Source organism: Balaenoptera acutorostrata, chromosome 8 (genome assembly GCF_949987535.1).
Source record: "Balaenoptera acutorostrata chromosome 8, mBalAcu1.1, whole genome shotgun sequence".
Classification (NCBI taxonomy): domain Eukaryota; kingdom Metazoa; phylum Chordata; class Mammalia; order Artiodactyla; family Balaenopteridae; genus Balaenoptera; species Balaenoptera acutorostrata.
In genome coordinates, this window is record NC_080071.1 from 51,805,278 (window position 1) to 51,818,584 (window position 13,307).

A 13,307-nucleotide genomic window follows, 5' to 3' on the forward strand; every position below is an offset into this window, starting at 1 on the left:
ATCCTTGACTATTTATGGGAATATATTCTATATAATTTTCTAGCACTGAAGTAAGCTGGGTGCAAGTCATGTGCAGATAAACACTCCAAGATCTTTTATGACTTCTGAATCGGACTCCACTCTAACATTTCGACTTGTTATCCAACTTTATGACTCAAAACCCACTCAAGCAGTCTAAGTGCTAGAGATGTTTTACATTATTGAAAGTGGTATTTCAGGTACTAGGTCTTGTAACCGCAGTGCATGCATTATCCCATTATATACTCAAAGCAGCCTTATAAGTTATATAGTATTCTAGACCTCATTTTCAGATATAGTGATCAGGATGCAAGATTTATGCTACATTTATAGTAAATGGAAGAACCAATATTGGCACCCATGTCTATTTGAATCCAATGTGCCTGTACTTAATCACTATGTTACATGAAATTAAACTATTTTTTATGTCTCATTCTCAGGACATACGATGCCTTGTTATGCCCCCATGTCCTTAGTTATACTAATCGCTAGAATTCAGTTGACCAGTATTCAGTCTGACATTTTCTACTGTTGAAATAATTTCACACTTTAAGAGACTCACCACTGTCAATTTTTATATGAAACCTACTTGGATGCTTCTAATTAAGATTAATCATATCCACTTATGAGTTTCTGAAGTAGTGTTATGCAACTTATGGGACTTTGAAAGGCTATACATCAGTGTATAAACTACTTCATGGTAGAACTAGAATTTACTTGTCCTTAAATTTCCATGATCTAGATCAGCATGTAGAAATAGATATAAGCTCAAATTAATTGAAATTAATTGAAGAAAAGCCTGTACAAGACTGTATTTTATAGCTCCTTCCCTATTTGTCTTTCTTCTGGTGTTGCATGTGGAAAAGAACAGTTTTGTAACCAAGTCAGATATGTATTTCCCTTTGGTGAAAAACTCTGCTGTCTCTTGTTTTTCTTATAATTTTTTTTTTTTATTTTCCATGAGTTAACTGTAGTTAATCTTGAGTTAACTTATTTCCATACAGAAAATTTCACATAAGAATGAACCGGACTTCCGCCGGCCTAGACCCGGGGCAGGGAGATGTCGCACGTGGGCTTCCCTGTATGGAGTTCGTCGACGATGTAACGACCCTGGGTAACACTGGGACAGGCCTTAGAGGGTGAGAATGTGGGTCCCAGGGGTGGGACTTCCCTCGCGGCTGATGCTGTCAGCCTTGACCCGCGCTGGGCGCTTTTGCATTTTGAAGTCGGGAGCGGTGAGGCAAATGGACGTCCCGGCGGGGAACCGCCATGGCTTGTCTGACTACTACCCGCACCTGATGCCCAGTGTGGGATTCGGAAAATCGTCCTCGCGTGTGTACAGATGCCGCTCAGAGACCAAGCGGTACATAACCAGCCCGAGAGTGGCTGAGACCTTGGTGCGGATCCTACGGGGAAAACGAAAATCTTGCCAGCTATTCCTGGAGTGCAATCCAGGTCCTGGAATCCTGACGCGAGCATTGCTTGAAAGTGGTGCCAAAGTGATTGCCCTTGAAAGTGACAAGACTTTTATTCCACAATTGAAGTCCTTAGGAAAAAAGGTGAATGGAAGACTAGAAGTGGTCTACTGTGACTTCTTTAAACTGGATCCTAGAAGTCGTGGAATACTAACACCTCCCATTATGACTTCAGATATGCTTTTTCAGTATTTGGGAATAGAAGCACAGCCTTGGTCAAAAGGTGCCCCTTTAAAAGCAGTTGGGATCTTACCACCTAAAAATGAGAGAAATGCACTTTGGAAACTTTTACATGACCTATATTCCTGTACTTCTGTATACAAATATGGATGAGTAGAACTAAATTTGTTTATTACTGAAAAGGAATGCCGGGAGTCTTGCTTATCATTTGGCACATATACTGCAAATGGACAGCTGGCAAAGCAAAAGCATAGGGAATCACTAGAACAAAACCTGTGTTTTATTCAACTGACTCCTCGTAGAGATTTATTTACGGGAGACTTAACACCTTTTAACTACGATGTGTTTTTTCACATGTTAAGGCAGTGTTTTACGAAATGCAGTGCCAAACTAATAGACCATTTACATTCATTGAGTCCAATTGATGCAATGCATATATTGTAGCAAATTAAAAAAAATAAAGATGTGAAAGTAATAGATATGTTCCCTGAAGACTTTCAGCGCCTTTTTGAAACCATAGAGTGTTACAAAGATGATAACTATAAGTGGCTATATGATGACTTCATGGAAGATGTGATCGTATAGAGAAGTGGACTGATAAGACATTAACCGGAGCTGTTTATTTATTTGGAAATTATGGCACAAATGAAAAAGAACTGAGTTTGAAAAGCTCACATCCTCTCAACAGAAGATAACTGTTCTTGTTTTGCACAGCTAGGCAGATCATTTCTTGTGCCGTTGAGACCATTACTGTATTGGATAAAATAATGGCTGCTATTTTATTCAAACTGAATAAAAGGAAAACTTCAGTTAATTGTGAAAAAAAGAAAAAGAATGAACCAAAGATTAACAATTAGGTATTCAAAACAATGTGTGAACATGTGTAAACGTCATGTGAGTGTGACCGTGCATAATGAGAAAGTTACCTCTCAGGAGTCGGGGTATCTTTAGATATGCTGATCGTCACCCCCACCCCCCAGGAAAGACCTTTTCATCCTACTGTCAGTTTCTGCTTTTGTGATGGGTGTGAAACGACAAGATACCATTATAAGATTGTTGGCTGTCAATATCCTTATGGGATTTGATGAATGTGTCAAACAGTAGAGTGCATAGCACGCTTTAAGAAATAGAACATTTGTTTCGGGAGGTAAATGTTGCCACTCTTTTTGGTTTTGTTAGGGGAACAAACTCCTGGAACACTTCAGAAGGTGAAATTCTTGTATGGAGCCTGTTGAGCATTTGATTTTCTAATCCTTTACCCCTTGTAAAGCTAAATTAGAGTATGCCCAGGTTTTCAAATATCTTACTCAAGAGAATAGCAGTAATTATTAGAAAAGCAGCTTGACAACATTTCAAATGCACCAATTTTGGGGTCGTATTTGAAATTTGATAAGGAATATATATTCGAAGAAGCCAAACCTAGTCAAACAGGGCCAAATCTAACCAAACTTATTCTTGATTCTCAGAACTACTGACCCTGATCTTATAGAGAAAGGTGTGATGCTCTCAAACACTGAAATATCTGTAAAGTATTGCACAAACTAACATAAGCAATGCGTCTCCATGACCTGGCAGATGCGGTAATGTGTTAAAGCACTTTGGTAGTGGGTAAGGGTGACACCAAAGGGCTTCCTGTCAAGACAGAATATTATTTGAAAACATTGTTACACCCTCTGTGCGTCAGTCCTGTCAGGAAGCAGAGTCTGGTTCAGATAGGTTCAATATAGAGATTGAAATGAAGGAATTTCTTGTGGAAACCAGGCAGAGTAAGTTACTACCATCCCTAACCTTAAAGGCAGGAAAGAAGAAACTGTGATATAGCGAAAACTGAAGCCTTTGAGGAGGGACCTCTAGACAGAGGCTTAGTCGTCAAGGGACACAGCCTCTAACAGAAATGCAGTTCAGAGCAGGGTGGGAGCAGGAAAGATATGCCCCAGACTTTCTGTTTTTCCTCTCTGATCTCCTCCTTGTGTCTGCCTTGGAAAAATCGAAGGAACTTTGGTGACAGATTGTGTGCGAGTCAGCTTCTTGAAGTATAGAGACAGGGAAGGGCAAACAACCAACCCGAGGAGACAGGATGTTAACAAAAGAGAAACAGCACATTCTCTGCTCAACACTACATTGAGAAAAAAATATATAAAAAGAGACAACCAAAGCCTTATACCTAGAAAAAAATCTAAATGAACTTCTCTGTCGAACAGAAATTGAGCAGTAACATTAAAAAAAATGAAAAGGAATGGAGCTGCAGACCAACTACTAGTAATTTGGTACCTACAGTGAATGCGGTTGTGAAATGTTCAGTGCCTTCATTAGAGAAGGGGTTAGAGCTAATACACAGCTTGATTTACTCTCATGGGTGTCATCTTCTCTCAGAGGGGTAGCCGAAAGAATTTGCTATCCACTGAGATACAGCCTTGGGGATCAGCAAACGACCCAAGTTCAAAATGAACAAATCTCACAAATCTTATGGGAAAAAATACTGTCAAGAAAGATAGCCAAAATCAATAATAAAAATGATTTCACTCCATATTCCAATTGCTTTATGTTATAATTTGCAAAATTATTGCATGTAAGTATAGTCAGGATTCTCAAAATGATATTAGAAATAGTAATACAAATTGTAAAGAACATGAATTTATGAACCAAAAATTGAGAAATGAAAACAGGTCAATAAAATATTGAATATAAACATATATTTGGATATTTAAGACTCCATAAACTTATAAACTCTATACAATAGTTGATACAACAGAATTAGTAAACTTAAAGGTAAACTGTGGCATTCTCTCCAATGCATAAAGATACACACTTGAGTGTGTGTGTATGCACAAAGAAATTAAGAGGCACTGAGGCTACATTGCAAACCCCAACTAACAATGAATCAGAGTTGCAGAGAAAGAAAATTTTAAAAAATAGCAGAGAAGCTATAGCTAAAGAAAGAGCAGTGTTGGAAAATTTTGAGAATTGAAGAAAGTTCTGAGTCTTCAGATAAAAGTGCGAGCCCCAAATCAAGCAACTAAAATATATAAATTAATCCATTCTTGTTACACTGGCACAAACATCAAGGATAAAGAGGCAGTCTTAAAACCCACTGTAGTCCTTCCTACTAAGGAATGGCAAATAAAATATCAGCAGACCTCGCATCAACAACAACAAGAAAACAGCAGATAGATCTACAAAGTACAGGTGAAAAACAGAAATTGTACTTATCCAAATCAGCATTCAATAAAGTGTAAAAATTTAAGTATTTTAGGTGTTTCAAAGACTAAGAGAAATTACAATGCACAGACAATCACCGAAAGAATTATTAAAGGGCTTTTTTTTTTTTTTCTTCAGTTAGAAACATTAGCAAGTACAGGTAGGGAGGGAGGGCCTCTGGAGTTTACTTGGGTAGGCATATCCTATTTAATGTTTTATACCTTTTTTGAATCTTGCCATACTTAGTACTTGCTATATAGCACTCCAAAAGATCCAAATGGATCTCAGTGCTTGTGATGTCTTAGTATCAAGACCTCTAATTATACACATGCATATAAAACACATACATTAGATAAGACAAGTGCCTCGGTTAGATAAATCCAACATATCATGGGCAGGAGGGGAAGTGGATATTTAAAAAATTTTATTTCTTTTACAAGTTCCATGGGGGCAGGGATTTTTGCCAATTTATTCTTTTATTTTTTTTTAATTGACATGTAAAAGGACATCTTTTTAAGGAGAAAAAGTAAACCCAGAGGGAGAGCATGTGATATAAGAAACCTGGAGCAAAGGAACCAATTAATGGGTACAAGAGTGTGGTACATTTAGTTGACTGTTTATTATAAAAAGGAACAACATTATGTGTGTGTAAAAATAAGTAAAACTAAAACTTTGGACAGTAACAAAAAGATTTGAAAAGTGAAGAGTTGTGTAATAGTTTAAACTTGTTAAGGTCCATGTTGTCTTTAAAAGGAGATTAAAAAATGAATAACTTTAAGAGTTTTATAAATGAATATTTATAACTAATAGTGCATTTAAAAATTATATTTTTAAAGTTTAAAAATATTGGAAGAAAGCAAAGAGAAATACATTTGTAGCATCCAAGCTACAAGGATACAAAAGCTCAATAGAAAATATTATTAATTCAATATGGTAGGAAGGGAGAAAAGAAGAAGCAATGAAAACATAATAAACAAAAAATATAAAATACATACTTTTACATCAATAATTTTTAATAAATGCAAAATATGTAATATTATTAATTGTATAAAATTAAAACCCAACTATAATCTATTTTCAAGAGAATATTTTAAGAGAAAAGCATACAGAACAACTAAATTAAAGTGGGAAAATGATATATCATTCTAATTTGTGAATAGTAATTTTATGTTACATCTTCTTTACTACAGTAAAGAAGTGTACATCTCTATACCTCCATTTAAACAAAGTCAGGCACAGATACACACACACTCACACAAAATGACAGGGATTACTGGAAAAATAATGTTGAAGCAGACCACTCAAGTCTGTGTAACTTCATAGGCAATTAAGAAGGTGTAAAGAAGTCCAAATATGTCAGTAATCAAAAATAATGTAAATGGACTAAATTAGCAACTTAAAAAGAGAGATTGTTATAGTGTATTTTAAAAATTTACAAATTCAACTCAATAAATGTTAAGCATTAGCTAAATGTTAATTTATGCTAATTCAATAATTACCACTAAATATAAGGAAAGGTTGAAAAATATGTAATATTGATACTAAATTAAATGGACCAATGAAAAAAGATAATTAGGGAAATACTATACTCCTACACATCTACCAGAATGGCTAAAATTAAAAAGACTGATACTAAGGATTGCTGAAAAGGTAGAAAAACAAAGTGGTTGTATCAATAAGAGCTGATGCCTATATAACACTTTGAGACTGAATTTTGAGAGTTTACTTGCAATGTATATCAGTATTGCTAGTCAAAACACTCACACAGTTCCAAGCCAAAATTTTATTGATAACAGCAAGGGTAGCAGTATCTGTTTCCTTGTCCAGAAAGTAAAAACAGGATTTCCCACCTTTCACAGGAGCAAAATGAGATAAGCACTTATCCATTTTGATTGTTTATTGGTAAAATTGGATAATGCTAACAATTTAGGATTGTTTATCACAGATGGTTAAGATAGGTAGTGTTTTACTTTCTGTGACAAGGAAGTGACAGCTGTAGCAAGAAGTGACCCCATCATATTTGTTCAGGTAGTTAAACACAAGATGCTGTCATTGAAAAGAAATAGAGTTTTATTTTCAGGGAGGACACAAACGTCAGTTAACCATGGAGATTTTTGCCATGTTTTACATTCTTTGTGAAAATTGATAGGCCACTTTAAAAACTGTAGAGAAATATATTGATTAGAAGTAAATATATTATTATTTTAGCCATAATACTTTCATAATCAGGGTGATTTTATGAGTCACAAATAAATAGCAAATAATCAGTCTAATCACTTTGGCTATTTAAGTGCTCAGTGACCAATTTAATCACACAAACAGTGGCTGTGGTATTTGGTATTTAACATGAACAGAATGACTGAATCGTACACAACACAGTTAATTTTATCTTATATCAGTATTTATCTATCTATCTATCCAACTTTAAAAGGTTGTTACTCCTTTCTCTATTGGCAAAGTTAAACATAGTAAGCGTCTTACGTGAGGGAGGAAGTTTTGTATTTTCTTTATATATTTTCATGTAACCTAGGATCAAGAGCAAATCTCAGTAATTGGCAGACACACGGAATACATGTTTATTACAGTAGTTGAACAAATTCTGTGTAATACTGTTTCTGACTAGTTTGTAGACAATGCACCATGTAATGAAGAAAAATCTGTAAAACAGAACAAACCCTTCTATCTCTTCTGTCAAAACGTATGATTCACACTTTGTATTAACGTACAGATTGAACAATTTATTGGGAAATACTCTTATTATAAAAGTCATCATTGTAGCTGGATGCAATTGAAAACCACACACCTAGTGGTGGACTTTGTTAGAATTTGGTGACAACAGAAATTTGTTGAATTAAGTAGAACTTACAAACCTGCCATACAGATTAACGATAGAAATTTATGAAGCAACAGAAAAACAGAAAACTATGTCACACAGACATTTAGATTCTGTTAGTTAGCAAACAATACACTACAAAATCCCCTGATTTCTGTAAATTTGTTGTTCTCTTTTTTCTGAATGCTTAGGATATTTTATCTGCAGCTTGGCTTTCTTTACATACAACACTTAGTTCTTGTCAAGTTCACTGTTGAGTCAGAAAATATCTAAAGAAATAAATAGTTGCAGAGAATCCTGTTGCCTAAACAGCACTCATATAAGGAAATTATCTAAATATAGTTTTGAAATCATGGGGCATGCATCACAATCCTGTCTGTGAATTTGAGAGGTGAAAGACACCAACAAAGCCGTCTGAAGAAGAATAAGAACATAGTTTCCAGCTTTTCATTCTTTGCCCTGTATGTATGTAATATTGCTGCACTTGAAACTTTGTAAAACAGAACTGATCAAGACTGTTATTGCATAAGGTGGTTTGTCCAAGGAAAACATGATGGTTTGTTATCTTAGCCATGAAAATTACTTACATAGTGAATTGCCCATCTGCACAGGCTTGGAATAGGAACAATACAAATGTCACATTTGAACTGATTTTACCATTTTATGAGTTTTCTGGTAAACCATTCATAAAATCAATTTCTGCAGTTGATCTCAGTCACTGGGTTTCCTGAACATTTTTCTTAGGAAGAAAAGCTTTCTACTTTTTTCTTTATTGCACTGTTCACAGCGGAGTAAGCTTGACCTTAAACAGACTAAAGACCTAATCATCACATTATCCGCTGTATGTGGGACATGGGTCAGAAGGTCAGCTGGATGCTATGCACAGCGCACTGGGCAATTGCCCAAGTCCCTGGTGCTGCTGCTTTCTTTATGCTGAAAGGAAGGATTCTGAGTGGAAAAAAAGACAGACTACTATGGGCTCTAATTTAAGAATTCTAAGAAATCCATTAAGGTCCACTATTTCTAGAATCACTGAGATAAATGTTATGAAAACTTCATTTTCTTTATGCATTTCTTGCTTATTCATTATGGCTTATGTTCAGAACAGGCAAATATAGAGAGGCAGAATGTTGATTATGCTTGCTAAGGGTTGGGAGTGATAGAGGATTGGGGGATAATAGCTAAATTGTACAGTGTATTTGAGGTGATGAAAATGTCCTAAAATTGATTGCGGTGATGGTTGACAATTCTGTGATTATGTTAAAAACCATTAAACTAGACATATTAAATGAGTGAATTATATGTTATATGAATTATATTTCAAAAACATGTTAAATAATAACCTCTTTCTAAGCACATGGCATAAAATATTGTTTAATCTAGTAAATTGTTTAATCTAGTAACATAGAATTAATATATGTTGAGTGCTTAATATGTCCCAGCTATATTAATATATCCTAAATGCAATACATCTATTTAATGCTTTTCATGTATTATCTCATTTAATATTCATAATAACACTATGATGTTAGTGAATTATTATTATTACTATTATTATTCTCATTTTATTGATGCAAAAATTGGGACACAGAGATGTGAAATAACTTTGACAAGGATACACAACTAAATTAGGTATCTCCTCCTGGGTGGAAAGTAGCAAGTCTAATAAAGTGGAACATACTATAGTGATAGTAATCTGGAAACACAGTTCAGTTTTTAACACTCTCCTAAAGCACAGAGCAAGAGCTTCTGTGTACTCCATCTTTTCCCAGGTTACAAAATTTCATTTAAACCTTGCAGAGAAAAATGGATCCAAATGATAACATTGGTACCTGAAAAACACACCTGTAAAGCACCTCTAAAACAGCTCCTACATTTATTTTTATAAATCACAAATTCTGTGTATTTGTTCATAAATGCACTTTCAAACTTGATTTTGTTCATCAAAGAAACAATTGTATGAACAGCAGACCTAACTGCTCAAGCAGAGTTTTTTATGTGGTATGTGGTTATGTACATAAGAATATGAAAAAAATATATGATGCATAATTTCAAGAGTAGCAAATAAAAATGAAAGGTGATAAAATTAGGTACTGACAGACAAATTAATTTATTAATTTATAAAATGAGTCATTTGTCCTGTGCTAATCTAGGTTTTATAGTTGCAATTTAAATTTTCGAGTGAGCTTTAGAAATAGATTTATTAAAGGATGCAAGAAGTAAACACAAACATCCATGGGGAGGAAATGAAATCCAACTAAATTCTGAACTGAAAAGTCATAAATCAAAGTTTCTTTCTCACTCTTCATCTAGCTCTCCATCTTTTATCCTCCGTTATCTTCTTCTTGAAGTAACTCGCATTCCATATGTCCAAATATGGCAGTCCCAATTTTATTTTATATCATAAGCTCTAAACACTGGTTAACTATAAACTGTGTCTTTTAATTCTAACTCTTGAAAGAAGGAATCTGACAAGTCATTGCTTAGCCAATGGATTGTCTAATTTTGGATCAAATTTCGTATATTCCATGGCTGAGGGTACAGAATCCTGTACCATTGGCCCTCTGTCTCTGTGGGTTCCATAACTGCAGATTCAACCAACTGCAGATCAAAAATATTTTAAAAAAATTCCAGAAAGTTCCAAAATTCAAAACTTGAATTTGCCACGTAACACTATTTACATAACATTTACAGTGTATTTGCAACTATTTACATAGTATTTACGTTGTATTAGATACTATAAATAATCTAGAGATAATTTGAAATACACAGGAGGATATGCATAGTTTATATGCAAATACTATGCCATTTTATAAAAGGGACTTGAGCGTCTGAGGATTTTGATATCTGCAGGGATCCTGGAACCAATCCCCCGAGGATATCAAGGGACAACTGTAGTATGTAAATGTGCCCCTCCGAAAGTCTACAGACAGAGCAAGTTTCTAGAAGCTTCCCTGGGATGGGCATAATGAAAGATTTGAGGGTTTCTCTGGTGGCGCAGTGGTTGAGAATCTGCCTGCCAATGCAGGGGACACGGGCTTGAGCCCTGGTCTGGGAAGATCCCACATGCCGCGGAGCAACTAGGCCCGTGAGCCACAACTACTGAGCCTGCGCGTCTGGAAAGCCCTTGCACAGAAACGAAGACCCGACACAGCCAAAAAAATAAATAAATAAATAAAATGCAGGAATATTTAAAAAATAAAAAAAAAGGCAGGCTTATAAAAAAAAATAAAAAAAGATTTGAGAAAATACACCTTTACTTTTTTGTCTAAATTTGCAGCCCAGAAGAGTCAGAAGGCCATATTTCCAGAAGTGCCTTAGCTTTTTGTTCTTTATTACAGGTTATGTCTAAAGAAGGAAGGTTACTATTTTCTTATCCAAACTATTGCCAAATATTAACCCTGATATAAAGTGTTACCTGAGACCTAAAATTTATGTGTGGGAAAATATAATTCCCCTTAAGCAAGCAATAAAATGAAAATTCAAAAAGAGGAAAAATTACTAGTACCATTGCCAGACCAGACAGCTTTTTATATATCAGAACAAATTATTACAACGTGCCTATTATAGGAAAATGACAGCAAAAATAACAAAGTGTTAATGAAGACTGGAACCTGTCATGGTTTCCTGTGCTGTACACCTGTTTTTCTCCAATATGGGGTTAGTCATGGCACAAGTTTTCAAAGTCTTAAAACTTCCAAAACGATAACTCACAAGAATTATAATAGCAACCTTCAGGCATTAACAAAAGTATTGTATTTTGTTGATTTATCCTGTGAAGGTGTGCCACACTCTTCATCCTGCAAACACATGGCTAGCTGGTGTGTTCAGAGTCATTTAGTTTGCTTTTGTATTTGAGGAAGACTATTACATTGGTGAATATTCAAATGTTAGAGAAAGTTCTTTACTCTTAAGATAATAAAGTACTTTACAATTAACAAATGTGACAGTAACCATAGCCTTTTTGGCAAGAATTTATATTCTGTAAATGAACTATTTAACCTTTATCATGGTCTACTCCAATCATGTCTTAGGTACTGACAAGATTGGAAGGTACTGATGTTCCTTGCAGACAACAGCTAGGATAAACTAACCGGGGTTCTAGAATGAGAAATTGTGCAGAGAAAGAGTAAGGGCTACTAAATAAATATTTTTAAAAGGTGATTATCTTTCCAAATTGGTGTACTGTCTGGATCACTAGAAGTACAAACTCTAACAGCTGTTTTCCAGACGTGCACAGCTGTTAGGAATGTGTGGGACTATCAATTTTGGGTTTCTGTAAGGCAATCTAGAAACATCCTTAACTGCTAAACCAACCCCTAAAAAAGTGTTGTTTTTTTTTTTTAAATTGTTTGCTTATCCTTACCCAGTGTAGGAAAGTTTCAGAATTTTTTAGTAATTGTCATTTATAAAATGAATACGGCTAAGTCCTTATGTATAACCCAAAATGACTCAGTTCATTTATTTAAAAGTATTTGAATTTAATAAGAACCTTTGCCTGTAGACTGAATGGTTCTACATAATGCCACATAATTTGTTTAATCTTTCACATTTTTAAGTTGGTAGCTTTGGCATTTCGTAGACTGACAGAAGTGCAGAGTTGCTTTTAGATACCACTAACGAATTGACGTTCATTAGATGGGGAGAAAGACTGTAAATGAAAAAGTTTGAAGTATCGTATTTTTAATATTTGAAATGTTATCTAGCTCTAAGAAAATTCTTTAAGAATCATTTGAGGTCCTAAAAGAAATCTATTAGTGCCTGGAAGTATCTTGTCCACTTTTCTTCTGCGAAACAAGAGAAAATAGTGTTTACTAGCTGAGGAAATACAGAGCAAGAACTGGAATCAATGGACGTTTCCTATTTTTGTTGCCCTGTTTATTTGAGACACTCAGGTATTTTAGACAAGTTGGAGAAGAAATGTTTTTTAAGGTTTTTCTTACAGATAGGGTCCTAGCCCTTAATAGTTTTCATGTAGTTAGAAAGTAAGAGAGTATGTTTCTGATAATGGACTCCTCACGGTTCTTTCTTGGGCAATAGGATGAGGTGGGAGGTCATAGATTGGAGTGGAGGAATTCAGGCTTCAACAACAAACAGACCTTGGTTCAAATCCCATTTTCACTACGTGTTAGCTATATGTTCTTGGAAAGTTACTTGCCTGCTTCCATGAGTCTCTGTATCTTATTATAAAATGATGGGACTGTAGACCAACCGTATAGGACTATTGTGATGATTATGCGACAACATGCAGGTAGACTCAACAGGTGCCGATGCTGAATACAAATAATTTCCTTATCCTTATCTCTACAGAAGAAATGGGACAGAAACCTTCTCACATTGTAATCACTTTGGGGGCAAGAGAGCAATTGTACTTTTCTATCCTTTAGAGTTTCACTTGGTACTTTATTCACAATCTATATCTGTGGATTAAATTAAATTAGATCCACTCCTTACATTAAGCACAAAATTATTAATAGGACAATGTATAACCTATTAGTATTCTCCTGGAACATAAGGCCCAAGAAGATGCAAATAAGAGTCAAGAAGCATTTTAAAACCATAAAATTAAAACTATAATTCGAATTGTTAGCACTTAAAGCAAA

At 34.9% G+C, this 13,307-nt stretch overlaps 1 protein-coding gene across 1 annotated transcript; it reads left to right on the forward strand.

The window, feature by feature from the left end:
• Window positions 1-1,295: 1,295 nt before the first annotated feature.
• LOC103019353 (dimethyladenosine transferase 2, mitochondrial-like) lies at window positions 1,296-1,951 on the forward strand. The gene has a single exon (XM_057551797.1). The coding sequence runs from the start codon at window positions 1,317-1,319 to the stop codon at window positions 1,824-1,826; it is 510 nt and encodes a 169-aa protein (XP_057407780.1). The 5' UTR covers window positions 1,296-1,316; the 3' UTR covers window positions 1,827-1,951.
• Window positions 1,952-13,307: the final 11,356 nt, after the last annotated feature.